The 16991-nt window shown below is 37.1% G+C and overlaps 1 protein-coding gene across 3 annotated transcripts; it reads left to right on the top strand.

The window, feature by feature from the left end:
- The first annotated feature begins 4632 nt into the window (after positions 1-4632).
- On the top strand, positions 4633-11753 carry LOC128018312 (fibroblast growth factor 17-like). Of its 3 annotated transcripts, none has more exons than XM_052603762.1 (5): positions 4633-5287; positions 5662-5698; positions 6307-6451; positions 7095-7201; positions 10544-11753. In XM_052603762.1, exons 1-5 carry the CDS (start codon positions 5256-5258, stop codon positions 10832-10834), a joined length of 612 nt encoding a protein of 203 aa, XP_052459722.1. In that variant the 5' UTR covers positions 4633-5255; the 3' UTR covers positions 10835-11753. The 3 variants fall into 3 exon arrangements, with proteins under 3 accessions (XP_052459722.1, XP_052459721.1, XP_052459720.1); XM_052603761.1 differs by having other exon boundaries at positions 6304-6451; XM_052603760.1 differs by having other exon boundaries at positions 4634-5287; positions 6271-6451; positions 10544-11752.
- The last annotated feature ends 5238 nt before the right edge of the window (positions 11754-16991 follow it).

Below are 16991 nucleotides of genomic sequence, written 5' to 3'. Positions count from 1 at the left end.
CCGCCCTGGTGGGCTTCTGTCTCGACCACAGGGCTCAAATTCCACCTTGCTCCTCTCTGGATTCCTGCCCTGTTGGTTAGGCCCTGGGGACTGAACGTCATGTCCTTCCGGGACTTGTGTTTTGTTGTTGCTTTGTTTTTGTTTTTTGTTTTTGCTCCTCTTCTGTCTGTTTCCATCTATGGACCTGGCCCTCCGTCCCTCCCCCTGATCCTCCGCCGGTCCACCTCCCTCCTGGGTTCCTTGTCTTTGTCTTCTCTCTGTTTCCCTCCATGGACCTGGCCCTCTCTGTTTCCCTGGGTGTCCACTTGTGCTCTCACTTCCCCTTAAGCACTTCACCGCAGGCACTACAATTCCCACAAGCCTTGTCCCTTCATCACAGTAATTGCACCCCTGTTAATTGCACTCAGGTGCCTTCTCTTATTAGTCATTATCCTCCCTATATTTACCAGTCTTTTCCTTTTTGTCTTCATGGAGTCCTTTCCTTCCGTTAGCCAGTTTTCTCGTCTTCCGAGTTCCTGTTTCTGTTCCCCTTCCTATTCCTTCTTTCTTTCTTTGTTTGTTTGTTTGGATCGATTTCTGGTTTTGAACCCGGCTTGTTTGATTCTGATTTGGATTATCCTTAATTAACCACACTGCGATTGGATCTCTCGTCTCCTGCGTTTTACTGGGTCTCCGATCGTCACAGTGACCCTCTGACGGCCATCTAAAGCTTTCTTCATATCACATGAACATCACCCTGAGAATATCTGACCGCTGCTTGATTCCATTTCACCTGATTTCCATGATACCATTAATTCAAACAGTCAGAAACGGATGATGTTTTAAATATCTAGGAACTCTGAGTACATCTTAACCTGTGAATTTGTGACCAATTTCAAGGAGTGTTTGATGTGAGGGTGAGGGGATATAGGCTTCATTACAGATCAAGGAGGAGGTGGAACTAGTTCAAATTTATTGCCTGTCTCAGCTGTGTCAAATTTGGCAATCTCAAATGGTCAGCTTGCCAATGGCTGGCGTAAAACGAAGGGTCAGCAGACAGTGTAATAATTAGCCATTGATCCACCCTAAACACTTCATTAGGAGGGAAATATAAGTTTTAGTCTTGTTTAAGGTATTTGTTCAGCAGTGTGTTACAGATTGTTGTTGTTTGGTTTCATTTTTTTTCATAAAGAGTGGAACATACACTTTCTGAAACTTTTATGAAACCAGTAGCCAGTTATTCTTTATGGTGCAGTTTTTTTACGATGTGGTTTAAGCTGTTAAGGGAGACCACCAATCGACCTTTCTCTTTACACTAATACACAGCTAAAGGCTAACGTTGATTAAAGACAAACCTGAGAGCAAGTGACAGAAAGTAGAAAAAACTTAGAAAAACTACTTTACAGTTTATTCATATTAAAATAATAATAATAATAATAAAAGGCCAAATCAAATTCATGTGGTGCAACCAACAAAGTCATGTGGTGCAACCGACATGCAGGGAATGATATCCTCGAGTCTATGCAACCCTCATGTCTGTGTCCAGGTCAATAAGTCCACACATAGATGCCTCATTAGCAGCTGTTTCTATGGGCATATTGGAATGATCAAAGCTGATCTGTGAACACTCGAGAGCAATTAAACTGTGCATCTGCAACCGTAGTTATATACACATACATTAATATCTATATCTGCAATAAATGTCAGCAGATGATGTTGCTAAACTAAACACAAGACAAGATGACAAATTGCATTAGCTAACATGACAATACCATAGATACCATAATAATAAAAAACTGTAATATTGAGTTAATAAATCTAAAACCGCAAACCAACACATTTTCACATGTGAAAGGTTATTCCATTTCTTCACAAATTTAAATTGCTGGGCAATGTTGTAACATCTTGGAAAAATCATTGAGTGACGACACATTGACAGTTTCAAGATGACGGATACAAAAAAAATATTAGATAGTTTTTACCATTTTATGACAAGTCAAGGTTAGTTTATATCATGTGGTGTAACTCCCAAAATCTCAGTGATATTTATGAATGAATTAATAATTTCGCTTTTTGAAAGTGGTATTAAAATCTTTGAAAACTAACATGAATTAATTCCTGAATACAAAGAATACATTTCTAAGTGCTTGGCACGTGTGCTTTAAAGTGAAATTTTAAATATTTTTTTTTCTTTATTGTGGTTTGATGTCATTCATGTCTTCTGTTGTTTTTTAATAGAGTAGATTTTCGTGGAAAATCTTCAGAAAGCCACATTTTGTGTTACACGGAACATAGAATAAAAAAATAATGACCAAATTTTAATTCTGAGATTTATCATCGTGTACATTAAAAGAAATGACAGAATACAAGGATGACCATCCAACACTATATCACTATACCAAACAACTATATATGGGCCATTCGGGACATGACTGTGGAATAAATAAATGTCTCAACACATCTGTGTGCTGTCATAACATGTCAACACTTTGACATTGAAGCTCTGAACCCAGACAAAATCCCATGTCCATTGGCATCAGTGTTATTATTTTTTACAGCATCTCCCAGTCTTTATTTAACGGGATACCCGTGGGTCTATTCTGGGCCAGGTCTTAGATTATGGGTTTATTTCCGTCTCGAAGTAGCACTAGCAAAGATTGAGATGTGTATAAATAAGATCGGGTTTCAGGGCCTCAGATCTCACCGCCGCTTCGTAAACTAAAGGGGGTGTAAGCAAGGGAGAAAAAAAAGTTGGAGATCACATCCTTATTCCTCTGAGTGGCCCAATCCTAAAAAACCATGGGCGACACCCTTGGCATCCTGCTGGGGCTGACGGAATTCCGGGGTGGTGAGAAGATCTACTGCTTAAGCCCTCTGATGCTTGGCGTTCACACACACACACACACACACACACACAAATAGCCTCTGTAGGTCTTCAGTTCAGGCATTCGCAAAAGCTGCCTTGTCAATCAGGGTGTGACTGTTTAAATACAGTGTGTCATATAGTTCTGAGGTTCCAATCACAGTTTAATAAACATCTGTCTTCCTTTGATCTCCCACCACTGCACGTTGTTTCTAATAACTACTAGAGGGCAGCAGAGATGTTTTGAAGAACATTGCATTAAATATTATATCCCATAAGCAGGTCCCACTGTGCCTACAACATTTCACTGAAAGCAGAGAATGTGACTGACTGTGATGATGCATATAGTTATTAACACTGTAAATCTGTAAGTTTATATATATAGATATACATATATATAGATATATGTGTGTGTGTGTGTTTCGTAGTCAAAAATTAAGATTACAATGCTGTCCCACCCCTTGCATGTTTATGAAATATTTTGGATAATTTGATCATGCTTTCTGCTACCAATGAGAGTACAGTATTCTCAGCTCAGTTAAGCACATTTTTGCCATCATAAAACCCATTTAGCAGATTTCTCCTTCCAAAGTTAGAGCAGAAACAAAATTGTGTCTGGGCTTGCCCATGAGAACAAATCTTAAGGGGAAAGAAATTACAATAAAAAAAGATTAATAATAAACTGACTAAACTTCTTAAATTTACTAAAACAATCAGATTCATTTTAATTTAATTTAAAAAAAAAAAACACTTTTTATATACATTTTATATAAATTAATAAATGTTATTTCAAAAATCTTTCAGATAACAGTGGATAAACTACAGAGGTTATAGACTTTGAACTATGAATGTACTTATTGATTCCTCCAGATACAGTCACTTCAAACACACACCTGTCTCGCCCGTAAATAATTATTCACACGTCCCGACAATCTGTCATTATCAAAATACAAACTGATGGGTGGAGAAAACAATGCAATAAATGCTAAGAGTCATGTCCATGTCTGTCACCATCATGCCCGGTCAGATGGACAGATACAGAAGATATTGTATGAATTTAAATTAATTCAACAAAAGGCCTAGATGTGATACAATAGAGGTATATAAAATCTATAACTTTCTATAAATAAAGTAGTAAATAACCTTTCAGCAGTGGTTCTCAACTGGTGGGTCGTGACTGTAAGTATGCCACAATTTATTAGGTTGCAGATAGCAGATGGGAAAAATAGCAAAATAATTAGGCTTATCAACTTGTTCATCCAATAAAACTGACAAAGTACATATTTCATAATTTTAACCACAAACATATATTTTGATGCATCCAATCTAATTTGTGTTTTTACAGTTGCCACTTTTGACTAGACTAATTAGATTCCAAGATCGACATGTTATGAGACGTGTCCTGATTCTCAAAACCACATCACATACTACATCATGTATGGGTAGATTGAGTTGGGTCACCACTTGATAACCAGGGTTCTGAAGCAAAACCAGTTAAGAAACACTGACTGACACTATATAATCCTTGAGTTTCACTCTTCTAGGGTGGACAAGTTCATGGGAAGTTTTATTTGAGTTGACCAAGTGGTGGCTCTGGTATAGTCACACTTGCAAGACAGCTCTAATTGCTGTGATTCAACTTAACTATGTGTCGGAAAGCGAGCATCCTGTTGACGTTATGTCGTTAGTGCTTGATGTTGATTCCGCGTGAGCTAACAAAAGCCTGATGGAGTCCTGTGATTAAAAGCCACCATTGTTTTCTCATTACAGCTGCCAGGTTAGCAAAAGGTGTGAGCCGTGGCCCCTTCATGTGGATAGAGCTACGCTGAGATGGGCCCTAACAAACATCACCCCTTTCTGAAGCATTAAATACAGAGAATTATCTGAAGACATCAGAGTCCATTTGGAAAGATTAATCATCCATCACCAAATTAGAAGGCCTCACACATGGTCATGCAGTTCATCTAACAGAACACAGCTCAGGGTTTTTTTTTAAGTGCAGGAGTCTCTGGAGAGGGTAAAAGGTGCAACACTCGTGGGAGGGATCTTGACGTCTAACATCGGCTCAGTGAGGGATTCAGACGCGCAGAGCGCGCTGCGCCTCTCCACAAGTGACAGTGCCAACACAATATCAAGAGAACACTGGACCCACTGCACCATTATCATAAAAAACTATGATTTAGAGAGCGATCTGCGTCGTACAAAAAGATATGATGGATCTCCATAATCTTCTGGACTGCAGGTGGATCGTTTTTTTCCAAATCGGATTTATCCGCGTGTGTTTTCGCGGAGACGCGCATCTGAAGATCTAGCCGTGTATGGATTTGACTCCGCTCATTTAATCGAGAGATCACAGAGCTGGATTATCATTCAGGTGAACCCTGGATACTACATTATACTTTGCGTTCCCACAATGTATGGAATAAATCAGCGCTGCTTGTACATGTGAGTATATAGATATATGGTAGCTATATAGATAGGTTTTAAATATAAAAAATTAAGGATGCAGATAGAAATGTTACAGTCTAAGAACATTTGCGTTTATTAAGTTTATATATTTTTTACCCCCTTTACTTCAGATGACTTGTTAAAAGCGTTTTTGATCTCAAAATAACCATGCAACCGATTTAAGGACTTTATTGCAAATGTTTCTTTCTTCTTTTCTTTTTTTTCAGTTTAATTCTATTATTTCTTTTTTTGATAAGAAATTATTTGCTGTACTGAAGGTAACACAATGTGCTATGATCTAATTTACATATATGTAATTTTTTATATTTAGTATATTGACTAACTTTTCTTAATTGTGTTCTACTTTGTAGCTCTTTTCACTTCTTCGTGGTGTGGGGTCACGCGCAGGTAAATATTTATTTCTTTTTTATCAAGTTAAAGTGTGTCATATTTAAAGCACGCCTTTGGCAATATGTAGTACATTGTAGTGGTTCTCAGCCTTTTTGACTCTATTATACTTCCTTTATTACTTTTACAGTAGGTTATATTATACAAAGTTTTAAAATATTATAATATTCGACTAATATTCATAAAATTAAAAAAAAAAAAACTACCTGTTCTTCGTTAAAACAACATTTGTTGATGGGACATAATAAAAAATACGAGATTAGTTCACGTGTCGAGTGATGATAGCATTCGAATCAATATCGAATACTTTAATGTAGAGCTTATTTAAAATCATTCTGCGCCTTCAAGTTCGCCGTCTGGCGGGAACAGGGTCCCTATTTAAGAACCACTGCTCTAGATCTTTAATTCCCAATCATTTTCTGACACATATTAGTCACTTAGTCTGCTGCTTCGGTTATAAACTAGAGGTAAATCAGTGTTCTTGCTGGTCTTTACAAAACAATAAAAGGTTCTCTATTCCAGCAACAGAGAGAGAAATATATGTGATCTTATTTTCCCTTTGCACCGAAAAGGGGGAGAAGAATCACCCTTCTCCTAATTTTAAGCAGTATGTGAGGGACCAGGGCTCGGTGACGGACCAGCTGAGCCGGCGGCAGGTTCGAGTCTATCAGCTGTACAGCAGGACCAGCGGCAGACACGTGCAGGTCCCGGGCAGGAGAGTGAGCGCCACCGCCGAGGACGGGAACACTTTCGGTGAGGCGCGCGCACTCATCTCATCTCCGGTAATCCACTCACGGGAGGTTTCGGTGCAGATAGCGCTCTTCTCGCGTCTGATTGCTTTATTGGCTGAAAAGGGCCTCGCTGTGATAGTTTAAAAGGCGTTTCTTTGCCCAATCGTTTACCTTTTGTGTTGATTAGGATGTGTTAATTTGCTTCAAACTGCAAGGGGAAACGAGACTGATTTGACTAGTCTGGGATTTCAGAAACACAGTGGGTTATGTATCATCTTGAAAATCATGATATAGCTAATATATATATATATATATATATATATATATATATATATATATATATATATATATATATATATATATATATATATATATATATATATATATATAGGCCTATATATATATTAGCAAAAATAAAGTAAATGTGCTTCTTGTACCAACATCTAAATTATAACATGACAGAATCAGCTTGATTACATTGGATTATGCAAACACAAGCAACTTTTCAAGGGTCAGGTCAGGTCAGGTAGAATTACTTTATATACTGTACTTAATAATGTTAAACTAAACTGGGTATGTAGTATATTTTATGGTTTTGATAAATGGTTAAATCTATTCACGGCTCCAGTATTTTGTTTCTTGCTAACTCTTGTGCTGCATTACAGCCAGACTTTATGTGGAGACGGACACCTTCGGAAGTCGTGTTCGGATCAAAGGAGCAGAAAGTGGCAGATACCTGTGCATGAACCGCAGGGGGAAACTAGTGGGCAAGGTTTGTACCATCATCTTACTTGGAGCTTTCTGGGGAAGAAGTAGTTTTTTATTTTTATAAGCGTATCAGACTTTTGAGCCAATTGGATTTTAAACATCATAAAAGGAGTTTGATAATTATGATGTAGGGTAAAAGTTTTGTCTAAAACAAGGGTTCCCAAATTGGGGTCCGGTGACCCCCCGGGACAGGAATGGTGTGCTAGGGGGCCATAGAAAAGTTTAGTGGAAAACTTTTTAAAAATTGTAAAAATAACTCAATTGTAATGATAATAACAATAATAATAATAATAATTAAGATAAGCAAATAAATAAAAACATATCTATAAATAAATAGCCTATATAAATGGCCAATACAAAATTCTATGAAATAATTTATATATATATATATATATATATATATATATATATATATATGTATGTATGTATGTATAATAATACATTAATTTATTGCACACATATACATAAATGCTAAAATTTCAATTGAAATCAATAGATTAAAATAAGTAAACCAGTAAAATTTTGACAGATTTATAATGTATTTATTTATAAATTAATGAATATGAATCTAAAAATCATCTTTAAAAAAAACATTGCATATAACAGTATAATACTTTAGTGAGTACCAAAAAAATTTAATAGAAACAATATACTTTTCAAATTAAATTTTAAACTGGTATAGTATAAGTCCAGTTTATTGGGTTTTTATGTATGAAAAATGTGGCATCTAAAAGATTGTATACCTGGTCTAAAAGGTGGTGACAGAACCCTAAATTTGGTCAGATTAATCAAATCACATCTTCCTTAAAAATTTAAATTCGATCACCACCCTTATGCCAAAACAAAAGGAGTTATCGAAACACTAACAATACAAAATTCACTGGCTGTGCAAATGTTGTGATGGTTGAGGTATTAGAGCAGCATAGCTCAGCATCTAGATGGTTTGAATGGCATCAGGAGAAGTGAAATCACCACAGGTCAGCTGAAGGAACCACCATTCACCAACGTTTCGCTCCTTTAATCCTGGAACGTCTCCTGGTGGTGGAGCAGTTACAGGGACTTCTCCCTATCACCCCCTGCAGCTGATAGATGTTAACCTCTGCAGCTTGTCTTGTCTTGTCTTTCTTCCTCAGCCAGAGCCAAAAGCTCCCCTTCTCTGCCTCCTCCGCTTGCTCTCTGATAGCCTTCTTTAGGATCCCTCCGGTCACTCCTGCCTCTCTTAGAGATGTAGCAGTCATCTCGACTGGGAAACAGAGCTGCCTGTCAAGGTCGACTCTCATATTGCACTTCTGGGCAGGGTAAAATGGCCTAGGTGTTTCTCTTGGTCTGATGTTTCTTCTCCCCCAGTCTTCATTGATAAAGCTGAAGTGGTTGTGGATCTCCATTCTGGCAAATACAGGGGTAAAGTGTTCCTGCAATTGTTCCCAGGTCGCTAGATTTTGCACTTTCACACTGCCAGCGATGACCTGGTATATGTGCGTGCATTCACACACAACCCTTGAAGATCCCGTAATGACACGTGACATGTAATGCATGAGTCGAAAAGCTAGGCACGTTATACTTTCACTGAAGCAAGCAAACGATCTCTGCGTCAGCGCGGAAAGTGAGGAACTAACTGATCTCTGCTTCATTTGCACATATGTTTTCATCACGAACGTTGATCTTCCTTCAAAACAGCTGGTAAAAGAGTCGCCTGATAACACGCGTCATCACTTCGACACGGAATTAGATCTGGCTTTTGTTCACACAGCGCTCGTCCCGGGTCGAACCCCGCAATGTTACTAGGTCCCTGACCCGGGTTCAATTCGGTAATCGATCCCGGGACGTGGTTGCTTTCACGACTGACGGGTTGGTCAATCTCAGTTTGGGCATTCCACTTCCGGCCTTCCTTACTGCCTGGTCAGTGGACTCTCTCAAACCTGGTCTTTTCCTGCTTGTAGCCCAAACTGATGGATTGTAACGGCAGCTGGAGGGTGTTCATACCGAAGAAGACCTTTTTAAGAGAGGCACTGTGGCAGCCCCAACCACTTTCAGATGAATGCGTTGGTTTTTTCCATCCATCTTACTTGCGGTGGATGAGGGAATCTCACTCATTTTCAGTGACCACATCACCCTCCTGTAGAGTGTACATTGTTAGTACCAGACCTTGTACTTCCCTGGGAGTTGGCTTTGATCGATCTTTGCCAGACCTTGTGAGAGCTGTTTCATCATGGTTCTCCCCGTAGGGTTCTCTGTAAGTCTCTACTATGTACTGCCTCCCCAGGCTTTTACTGGGTTGCTTGGAGAGGAGAGGGATTTTCTCTCCCCCCACGACGAAAAAGGTGCTGTCGTTTCTGAATCCTCTTCTGAGAGACAGGCTTCGTGATTTTGATGGCTGGATCTTCATTCATTCCCACGACATCAACTCCTCCATCCTTTTCAGCAGTCTTGATGTAGATGCTGCTGTCTGGAGAATGAAGTCAGAATGCATCACACTGATTCAGCCGATTCATTGTAAACTTTTTTCATTGTGTGGAAAAAGTGTTGTTTAAATGTACTATAATTACCAAATTATATCATGTAAATTAAATGTATTATTAAAGTAAATGATCATTAATGAAGAGTTATTTAGTAAATTACTAAGTCCTTAATTTTACAGTTATTCACCTGTTTCGATATTAAAGGGATCATTTGATGTGATTTACATTTTTCCTTTCTCTTTGGAGTGTTGGTGCATAAAGAAGATCTGTAAAGTTGCAAAGACTAAAGTATCAAATCCAAAGAGATATTCTTTACTAAAGTTAAGAGTCAGCACCCCCACATCTCTACGTCACTATGTGGAAATATTTGCTTAATTCCACGCAAATGTTCATGCAAAGAAATGAGGCAGAACTTTTATTGTCGCTGTTGCTGCCGCCGTCATTTCGTGGAGACGCTGTGTGTTTCGTTGTGAAAGGGAAACTACTTTGTTTGGTCTTCCAGAAGAGGACACATCTAGAAATCCTTGATTAAGTTGTATTTACAACAGGATGCCAGGAGACAGCATCACAGTATAGGGAGGGGTGTAACATTTCCATCACAGGTTTGAGGTATTCGGCCAATCACAACGCACTGGATAGCTGGCCAATCAGAGCACAGCACGCTTTTCAGACCGATTGAGCTTTGTAAACAACTATACATTTCAGAAAGGCGGGGCATAAAGGAGCAACAATAATGAACATTATGTCAAAATAATGTGTTTTTTGAACCTTAAACCACATAAACACAATGCATTACACTGAATACACAAAATAATGTTATTTTTAGCAACGTCATAGACCCCTTTAAAGATCAGGCAAATAAGAGTCTTCTTCTCTCTTTATCACAGCCTAATGGCAGAGGAAGGGACTGCATCTTCACAGAGATCGTCCTGGAGAACAACTACACTGCTTTCCAGAACGCTAAATATGAGGGCTGGTACATGGCCTTCAGCAGAAAGGGTCGGCCCATCAAAGCTTCCAAAACCAGGGAGACCCAGCGGGAGGTTCACTTCATCAAGCGCCTCCACAAAGGACCGCTCCCCTTCCCAAACTCGGACCAACCCAAACACTTTGATTTCATCAGCTTTCCACCGACCCGACGGGCGAAACGCAACAGAAAAGCCCACTCTGCTTCCTAACACCACGCCAAACAAACCCATCTGACTGTTTTCCTGTGAATAAAAAGAAGAGGCAGCTTTATTTTTACATATTTTCTTAGTAAAGGACTTGGAAAAAGCCAACAACACTGAATGGATGCTCATTGGGGTGACTTGTAAATAAGGTAAGATAGTAAAAGAGAATCTATATATTTAATTATACATGGTATTTGTATGTGTGTTTTATGTTAGCATTTTGTAAAGGCTTTAAGACAATATGCTCAATATTAAACACAATAAAATAGCAATTTCCATTTGAGGGCATTATAAATGTAAAATGAAATATAAATCAACATCAGTTTCAAACGAAGATGTTTGACATTACCTCATGTCTAAGTAAAGATGAGTCTTCAAACGATTGCTTGCTATCTATAATGTACTTTTAGCAACAATAAAATGTAGGGGTCAGTAAGATTTAACAGTTTACATTGTGTGTTTTCTTTTTAAGAAATTAATTATTTTATTCAACAAGGATGCATTAAATTGATAAAGAGTGACAAAGATAAGCAAATGATCATATTAGGATGATTTCTGAAGGATCATGTGACACTAAAGACTGGAGTAATGATGCTGAAACCAGTGTCTTTGCTGCTAACCTTCAATGAGCTAATTTAACCATACGAATAAGCAAAAATAACTTTGTTAAAAGTCACATTTTTGTTTCATTGTCGAAGTAAGAGTGTTGAACTTTCTTCTTCATGTAATCCAGACTGACAGCAGCACATCTGGAAGCTGCACTTAACACACAGGTGAAACACACTAAAGACATGCTTGTCAGCATCACTAACATCAGTTTGCTTAAGTTAATATCACACCATGCTGACTGAATTGGTGATCTTTCTTGTGTTATTGTTGTATGTTCTGCATTATCGTTAAATTATTGTGCATTATCATTAAAATGAAGACCAGTATTTTGAGTTTAAACCCTCATCACATGGTAACTGAGTATCTCAACAATTGCTCTAAAAGCAGCATTGCAGCAAATTTAGTTATTATCTTTTCCCACAAAGATAAATCTCTCCATAATAGCATTTTTTATGAGCAAGTTCATGTAATCCTCCATTTTTACATTATTATGTGAGTTTTAAGTAAAAATAAGAGTACACAGCATCCACTGATTTCTGTATTGAATCTGACTGATAGTGCTATTTCTGTAGCACACATGTACATGAGATCAACATACTTGTCTAATTTATTTCAACAGGCTTGTCATATTCATAAGCTCTAATCACCATAACAGCTGCTGAGAGCAGATATCAGTCCTCAAGCCCGCTGATCCACTGAAAAGCCAATATAATTGTAAGATTATCCTTAGTAATAGATTTGGCAGCAAAAGCAGACATGAGTATTATATTTAAATATGTTATTTATCTGCCATTAATAGCATTCCTCCCTGTGCTTGTTTGTTTTAGAGTTCAATTACTGCTCAAACATGTAGGACAGTTACATTTTAATATATGTACAATTGTATTTTAAATATTATTACAATTTAAATGTTTTCCATTTGAAATAATTTTTAAAGGGACACTAAGCAGGAATTACTCCCATCTAGTGGGGAAATTGTATTTTGCATTCAAACTAAATTTGCTCGCCAGCGCCTCGCTTTTTCAAATGCGCGTTGCATCTACGGTAGGCGATATGTACCAAAAAGCTTTGACAGGATGTCTTCTAATAGCACTTCGTCGAGTTTTCCTTCAGGTGAACAGGTGTGTTATTTCAAACAAACTGCAAAATGACAACTAACAAACGAATGTTACAGTATGAATTACTGACTGTGGAAAAAATGAAATATTGTAATTAGTAGTTATGTCTAATTTATTCGTTATATTTTCTGAATTATATGCATTGTTAGATATAAAAAAAATATTATAATATAGATTGTAACACTGACTTACCTGTCGAGAAGAAAACTGGCCAGTTCAGCGTCTCTTATGAAATCTTTATCAAGCATTAGCTCTTTCCACCTAGAAAAAGCTTCCCCGACATTAACTCTTGTTTTCTGTAATCTAAGGTCACGTTTCCTTTTACGTTCTATTTTTGACTGTTTTGGCGACGATGTTTTCTTCTCCTGTGGCGTGGCATATGTATGGTCCATAATAAGAATGCAATCCAGACTTTTAAACTTGCCGGTGCAGTTTCAAGCGCCTCTCACTGCTCTGCACCTGCGTTTCTGGCTCTGACCGAAAACGCGCTGTGGAAACGCGTTGGCTTAGTACTTTTTGTCCCTCTCTGCTATTATAGTTTTGCAAGATGGCGGAACTACATGGAAGCCTCCGTCGACCTACCCGTCCCATGTATATAAAGATAATAAATTCTTCATTTACAAGGATTAGTTTAAACATTGGCATAGGTATTTGTACACCATTGAGGGCATATTTATGAATAAAAATATTGATTTTAGATAATAAAATACCTAAAAAGTTACTTATTGTCCCTTTAAGCATCATTACTCCAGGTATCATGAAAGGCATAATGTCGTATATTCATTTATAACATACAAATGTTTTGAAATGTGGTAAATTCTGAAGTGGCAATAGACAGTTGTACTGCATGATCTTGTTAAATAGCATGACACAACTATTGACAATTATTAAATTTTTTATAAAGCACTGAATTATCAATCTGCTATTTTTTAAAAACACTGATTTTTTGATTGCTATCCACTCAAAGCACGTGACATTAAGCACAGAGAGGAACTTCTCGGGTGTTTTCAGTAAAAGTTCATAATCTGTCAATGCATGTCACAGTAACATTTTCCTAACACTAGAGGGAGCCACCGTTACTTGTAAGGGAAACATGGGCGAGGACTTGTTTAGTATTTCCAACAAATGTTTTAAATGCCTTCCATTAAAGGTCTACGGCTGTGTTCATTCAACACAAGACATTATTAGAATCTAAATGAAAAGGCAGCACATATCTATTAGATGTTTTACAGGTTTAAATCAGTTATTTGCATTAAATGGTCAAATTGATTTATGCTGGTAGGACCAGCAAAACATAGCTGGTAATGATTCTTGCTATAAATATATAAAACAAATAACCACCATATTGTGCATACAGCAGATGTTTTGCCGGCAGCCTATTGCAAATGATCTCCTTCCTTAGATTAGGGAACGGCTCATGGCACACTAATGGCCATTGATCCATAATAATGTCTTGCTATTGATTGAGAAGATGCAAAACCCTCCCCCTAAAACCAGTAAGGATCCCTCAACAAAGCCCAAGGCCTTCAGAACAAGAAATGCTCAAGCACTTAAAGTAAAATGTGCCTTACCATTACACTTTACAGTAAGAAATCCCAGTTTTACAAGCATGCTATTTATCGCCAGAGTTGTGGATCACTGCATCAGTGGCTATATCTGCATACATCTGTGTTCTTCAGTATACATCTCCAAGGTTTTCTTCAGCATCGACTGCAGAGAAGAGCAGAGGGGTGGGACAGTCCACTTGCATTACCATCAGAGCTTATATCCTGCCTGCACTTCCCTAGAGAGACTGTAAGAGCAAGACTCAATCAGATGTGGGCAGCTTTCAATGAGTCTCAACCCCCACAGCTGTGTGTCTGCATAACCCAACACGTAATGCACACTGACCGCTGCAAAAGAGAAGAGGACTACCAGTTTAACAGCAAGGAAAAGGCTCATTCTTTAGTGAGTCTATAACATTTATTCAAGCACATCAAAAGAAAGTTCAACATGAAATGTGACTCGGTTGACTTACAGTTCATGTAAATGATTTACTACAATTGTGGTGCATTGCTCATACATGTGCAAATTAGCCTCCTGCCATCTTGAGCTTCACTACAGTTGCTGACCAAAGCTTCCTGATCTCTATCTGCTCCCCTGGTGTTTTCATGACTGTTTGAGGATCATTCTGTGGATTACAAAGCCTAAATAGCTAACATTAGCATTAACCTAACCTAGTATTCTGCCTGCATATACACAGCATTTTACGACATTGTAGGCATGCTGCCAAAGCATGAATGTCAGAGTAATATAATATAATCTGTCTATTATATAATATAATGTGCCTATTATATAATATAATAGACACAATAAATGCAATACAAATATATATATATATATATATATATATATATATATATATTTTTTTTTTTTTTAATAAAGGGTGCTCTTTGAACTTTCTATTCATCAAAGAATCCTGAAAAATGTTTCATTGTTTTCACAAAATTATATGAAATATATTCAAATATATTCACTTTTAATATTTCACAATATTACTGTTCTTACTGTTATTTTTCTATTTTCTATGCAAACAATTGCAGATGTAAACAATGTATAAAATCTTATCAACCCCAAACACACACACACACACACATATATATATATATACACACACAATTTAAGTGAAATAAAATATAATTAATTATTTGAGCTAGTTAACTTGTGTAACTTGAAACTAAATTACTTGATGTAAAATAACTAAAACAAATAAAAATAAAAAAACTAAGGTCACATATGTACGTATAAATAAAAAACAAAACAACAAAATTACTAAAACTTAAAATTGACTAAAATTAAATTGAAAATAAAAAATAACTAATTACTCAAATTATTAATACAAATAAAATAGTACATCAGTAATACTAAAACAACACAGATAATAATCAATGATACATAAATACAGAAAATTATCTATAAAATAGTTTTACCTGACATTCGTGTGTGATGTAATTTATGATTATTATGCAACACGCTAACATAAAACCTGAGGTTTTGAAACAGCTATTGTCTCATTCATCACATTTGCAGTCAAACTTGTTGTTATATCTTTCAAACACAATGCAGGAACTTCTTCATTTGAATTCTGTGGACCTGTTAGTCGGTAGAGTCTGACCTCAAATAATAGGGCAAACCAGAGATAATTACAGGCCTGTTTTTCTCATGAGCACTTACAACTGAGTTACAGATTTTGGGACCTCTAGTCAGAACTGTATAAAAAGAGCTTAATGTTGTGGACAAATACACTTGTGATTGTGTGTACGAAGCCTTCTGCTGAGCCTAAGCAGTGGTGTCTGCAGCAGCTGACTGTGAAGTGATCTGAGGGGATGAGGCCATGACTCAGGCTCCTGACTGCTGTGTGTGTGGGGGGGGGGGGGGGCAGGTTCACTGTACAACAGCCAAAGACCAGCGGGTTTCCACGAGCTGTTCCAAAATAGTAAACAACATTAAGTGCATCTTACTCAGCTATTCATGCTGCACTGCGGTTGTAATGTGTTACGTACAGTGGTGAAAGACTGATTAAGAGTTATTGACGTGCACAGTGCAACCTGTTATCTTGTATCTGGGTGAATTTCCCATCGACAGCTGATGCTCTTGTGAGAAACAGCTGTTCATATTCCACACTGAGATGTGACTCATGACTAATGAAGTGTTAGAGTCAAGCACTATATGTCTGCTTTACCCAATACACACACAAGCACACAAACAGGCTTCAGAGTATATAATAACGGACTAAAGGTATTTCTGATTTGTGTATGTGCTTTAAAGATGGACACTTATTTGTATGTTCTCACTATTTTAACTGAAGTGAATTAATTAAGTGTGAGCTGAATTTTTTTCTGAACTGTAACTTTTTTCTACACTTTTTTCTTTTGAAATATGTAAATGTTTAATGCTGAATGTACTGCATTTATGGTAAGCTAAAATATATAGGGAAATATAATGTATCTGTTGAAACCTTGTTGATAAAGTTATGTAACACATTTGCAGTGTTATTTAAGTTGCAATTACATTAACAATATATTAACTTAAATATAAATTTGTAAGGATATTATTTCTATAATAAGTACTCATTATTAAAATATGATAAAGTCTACTTCTTTTAGACAAAGGGTCATTGAGGATGTCATAAATGAGTGCTTTAATTTTTATGCAATTTGTAAATGATCGCAGGATGTGTTGTCTATGAATGGGACTAGTGTGAAGAGAGACAGATAGATGGGGTGTGTCCAATTAATGTCTCTGTCTAATCATGTATCTCATGTCATTTACTGCAACAGTAAGATGGCTGTTGTGTGAAAGTCAGTGTGAATCCCCCTAAGAAACTAATTAGAATTAAACGCCCTACATTAAAATATGAACAATGAAAATGATTGGCAAAGTCAAGCATCCATCAA

This window comes from Carassius gibelio, chromosome A8 (genome assembly GCF_023724105.1).
Source record: "Carassius gibelio isolate Cgi1373 ecotype wild population from Czech Republic chromosome A8, carGib1.2-hapl.c, whole genome shotgun sequence".
Taxonomy (NCBI): Eukaryota; Metazoa; Chordata; class Actinopteri; order Cypriniformes; family Cyprinidae; genus Carassius; species Carassius gibelio.
This window is presented reverse-complemented; position numbering and strand designations above follow the sequence as displayed.

Coding starts and splice junctions, on each gene's coding strand:
- LOC128018312 (XM_052603760.1), top strand. CDS start 5,256: ATGTATGGAATAAATCAGCGCTGCTTGTACAT. Junction 5,699..6,270: donor TGGTGTGGGGTCACGCGCAG/GTAAATATTTAT, acceptor TGCACCGAAAAG/GGGGAGAAGAATCACCCTTC. Junction 7,202..10,543: donor GGGGGAAACTAGTGGGCAAG/GTTTGTACCATC, acceptor TCTTTATCACAG/CCTAATGGCAGAGGAAGGGA.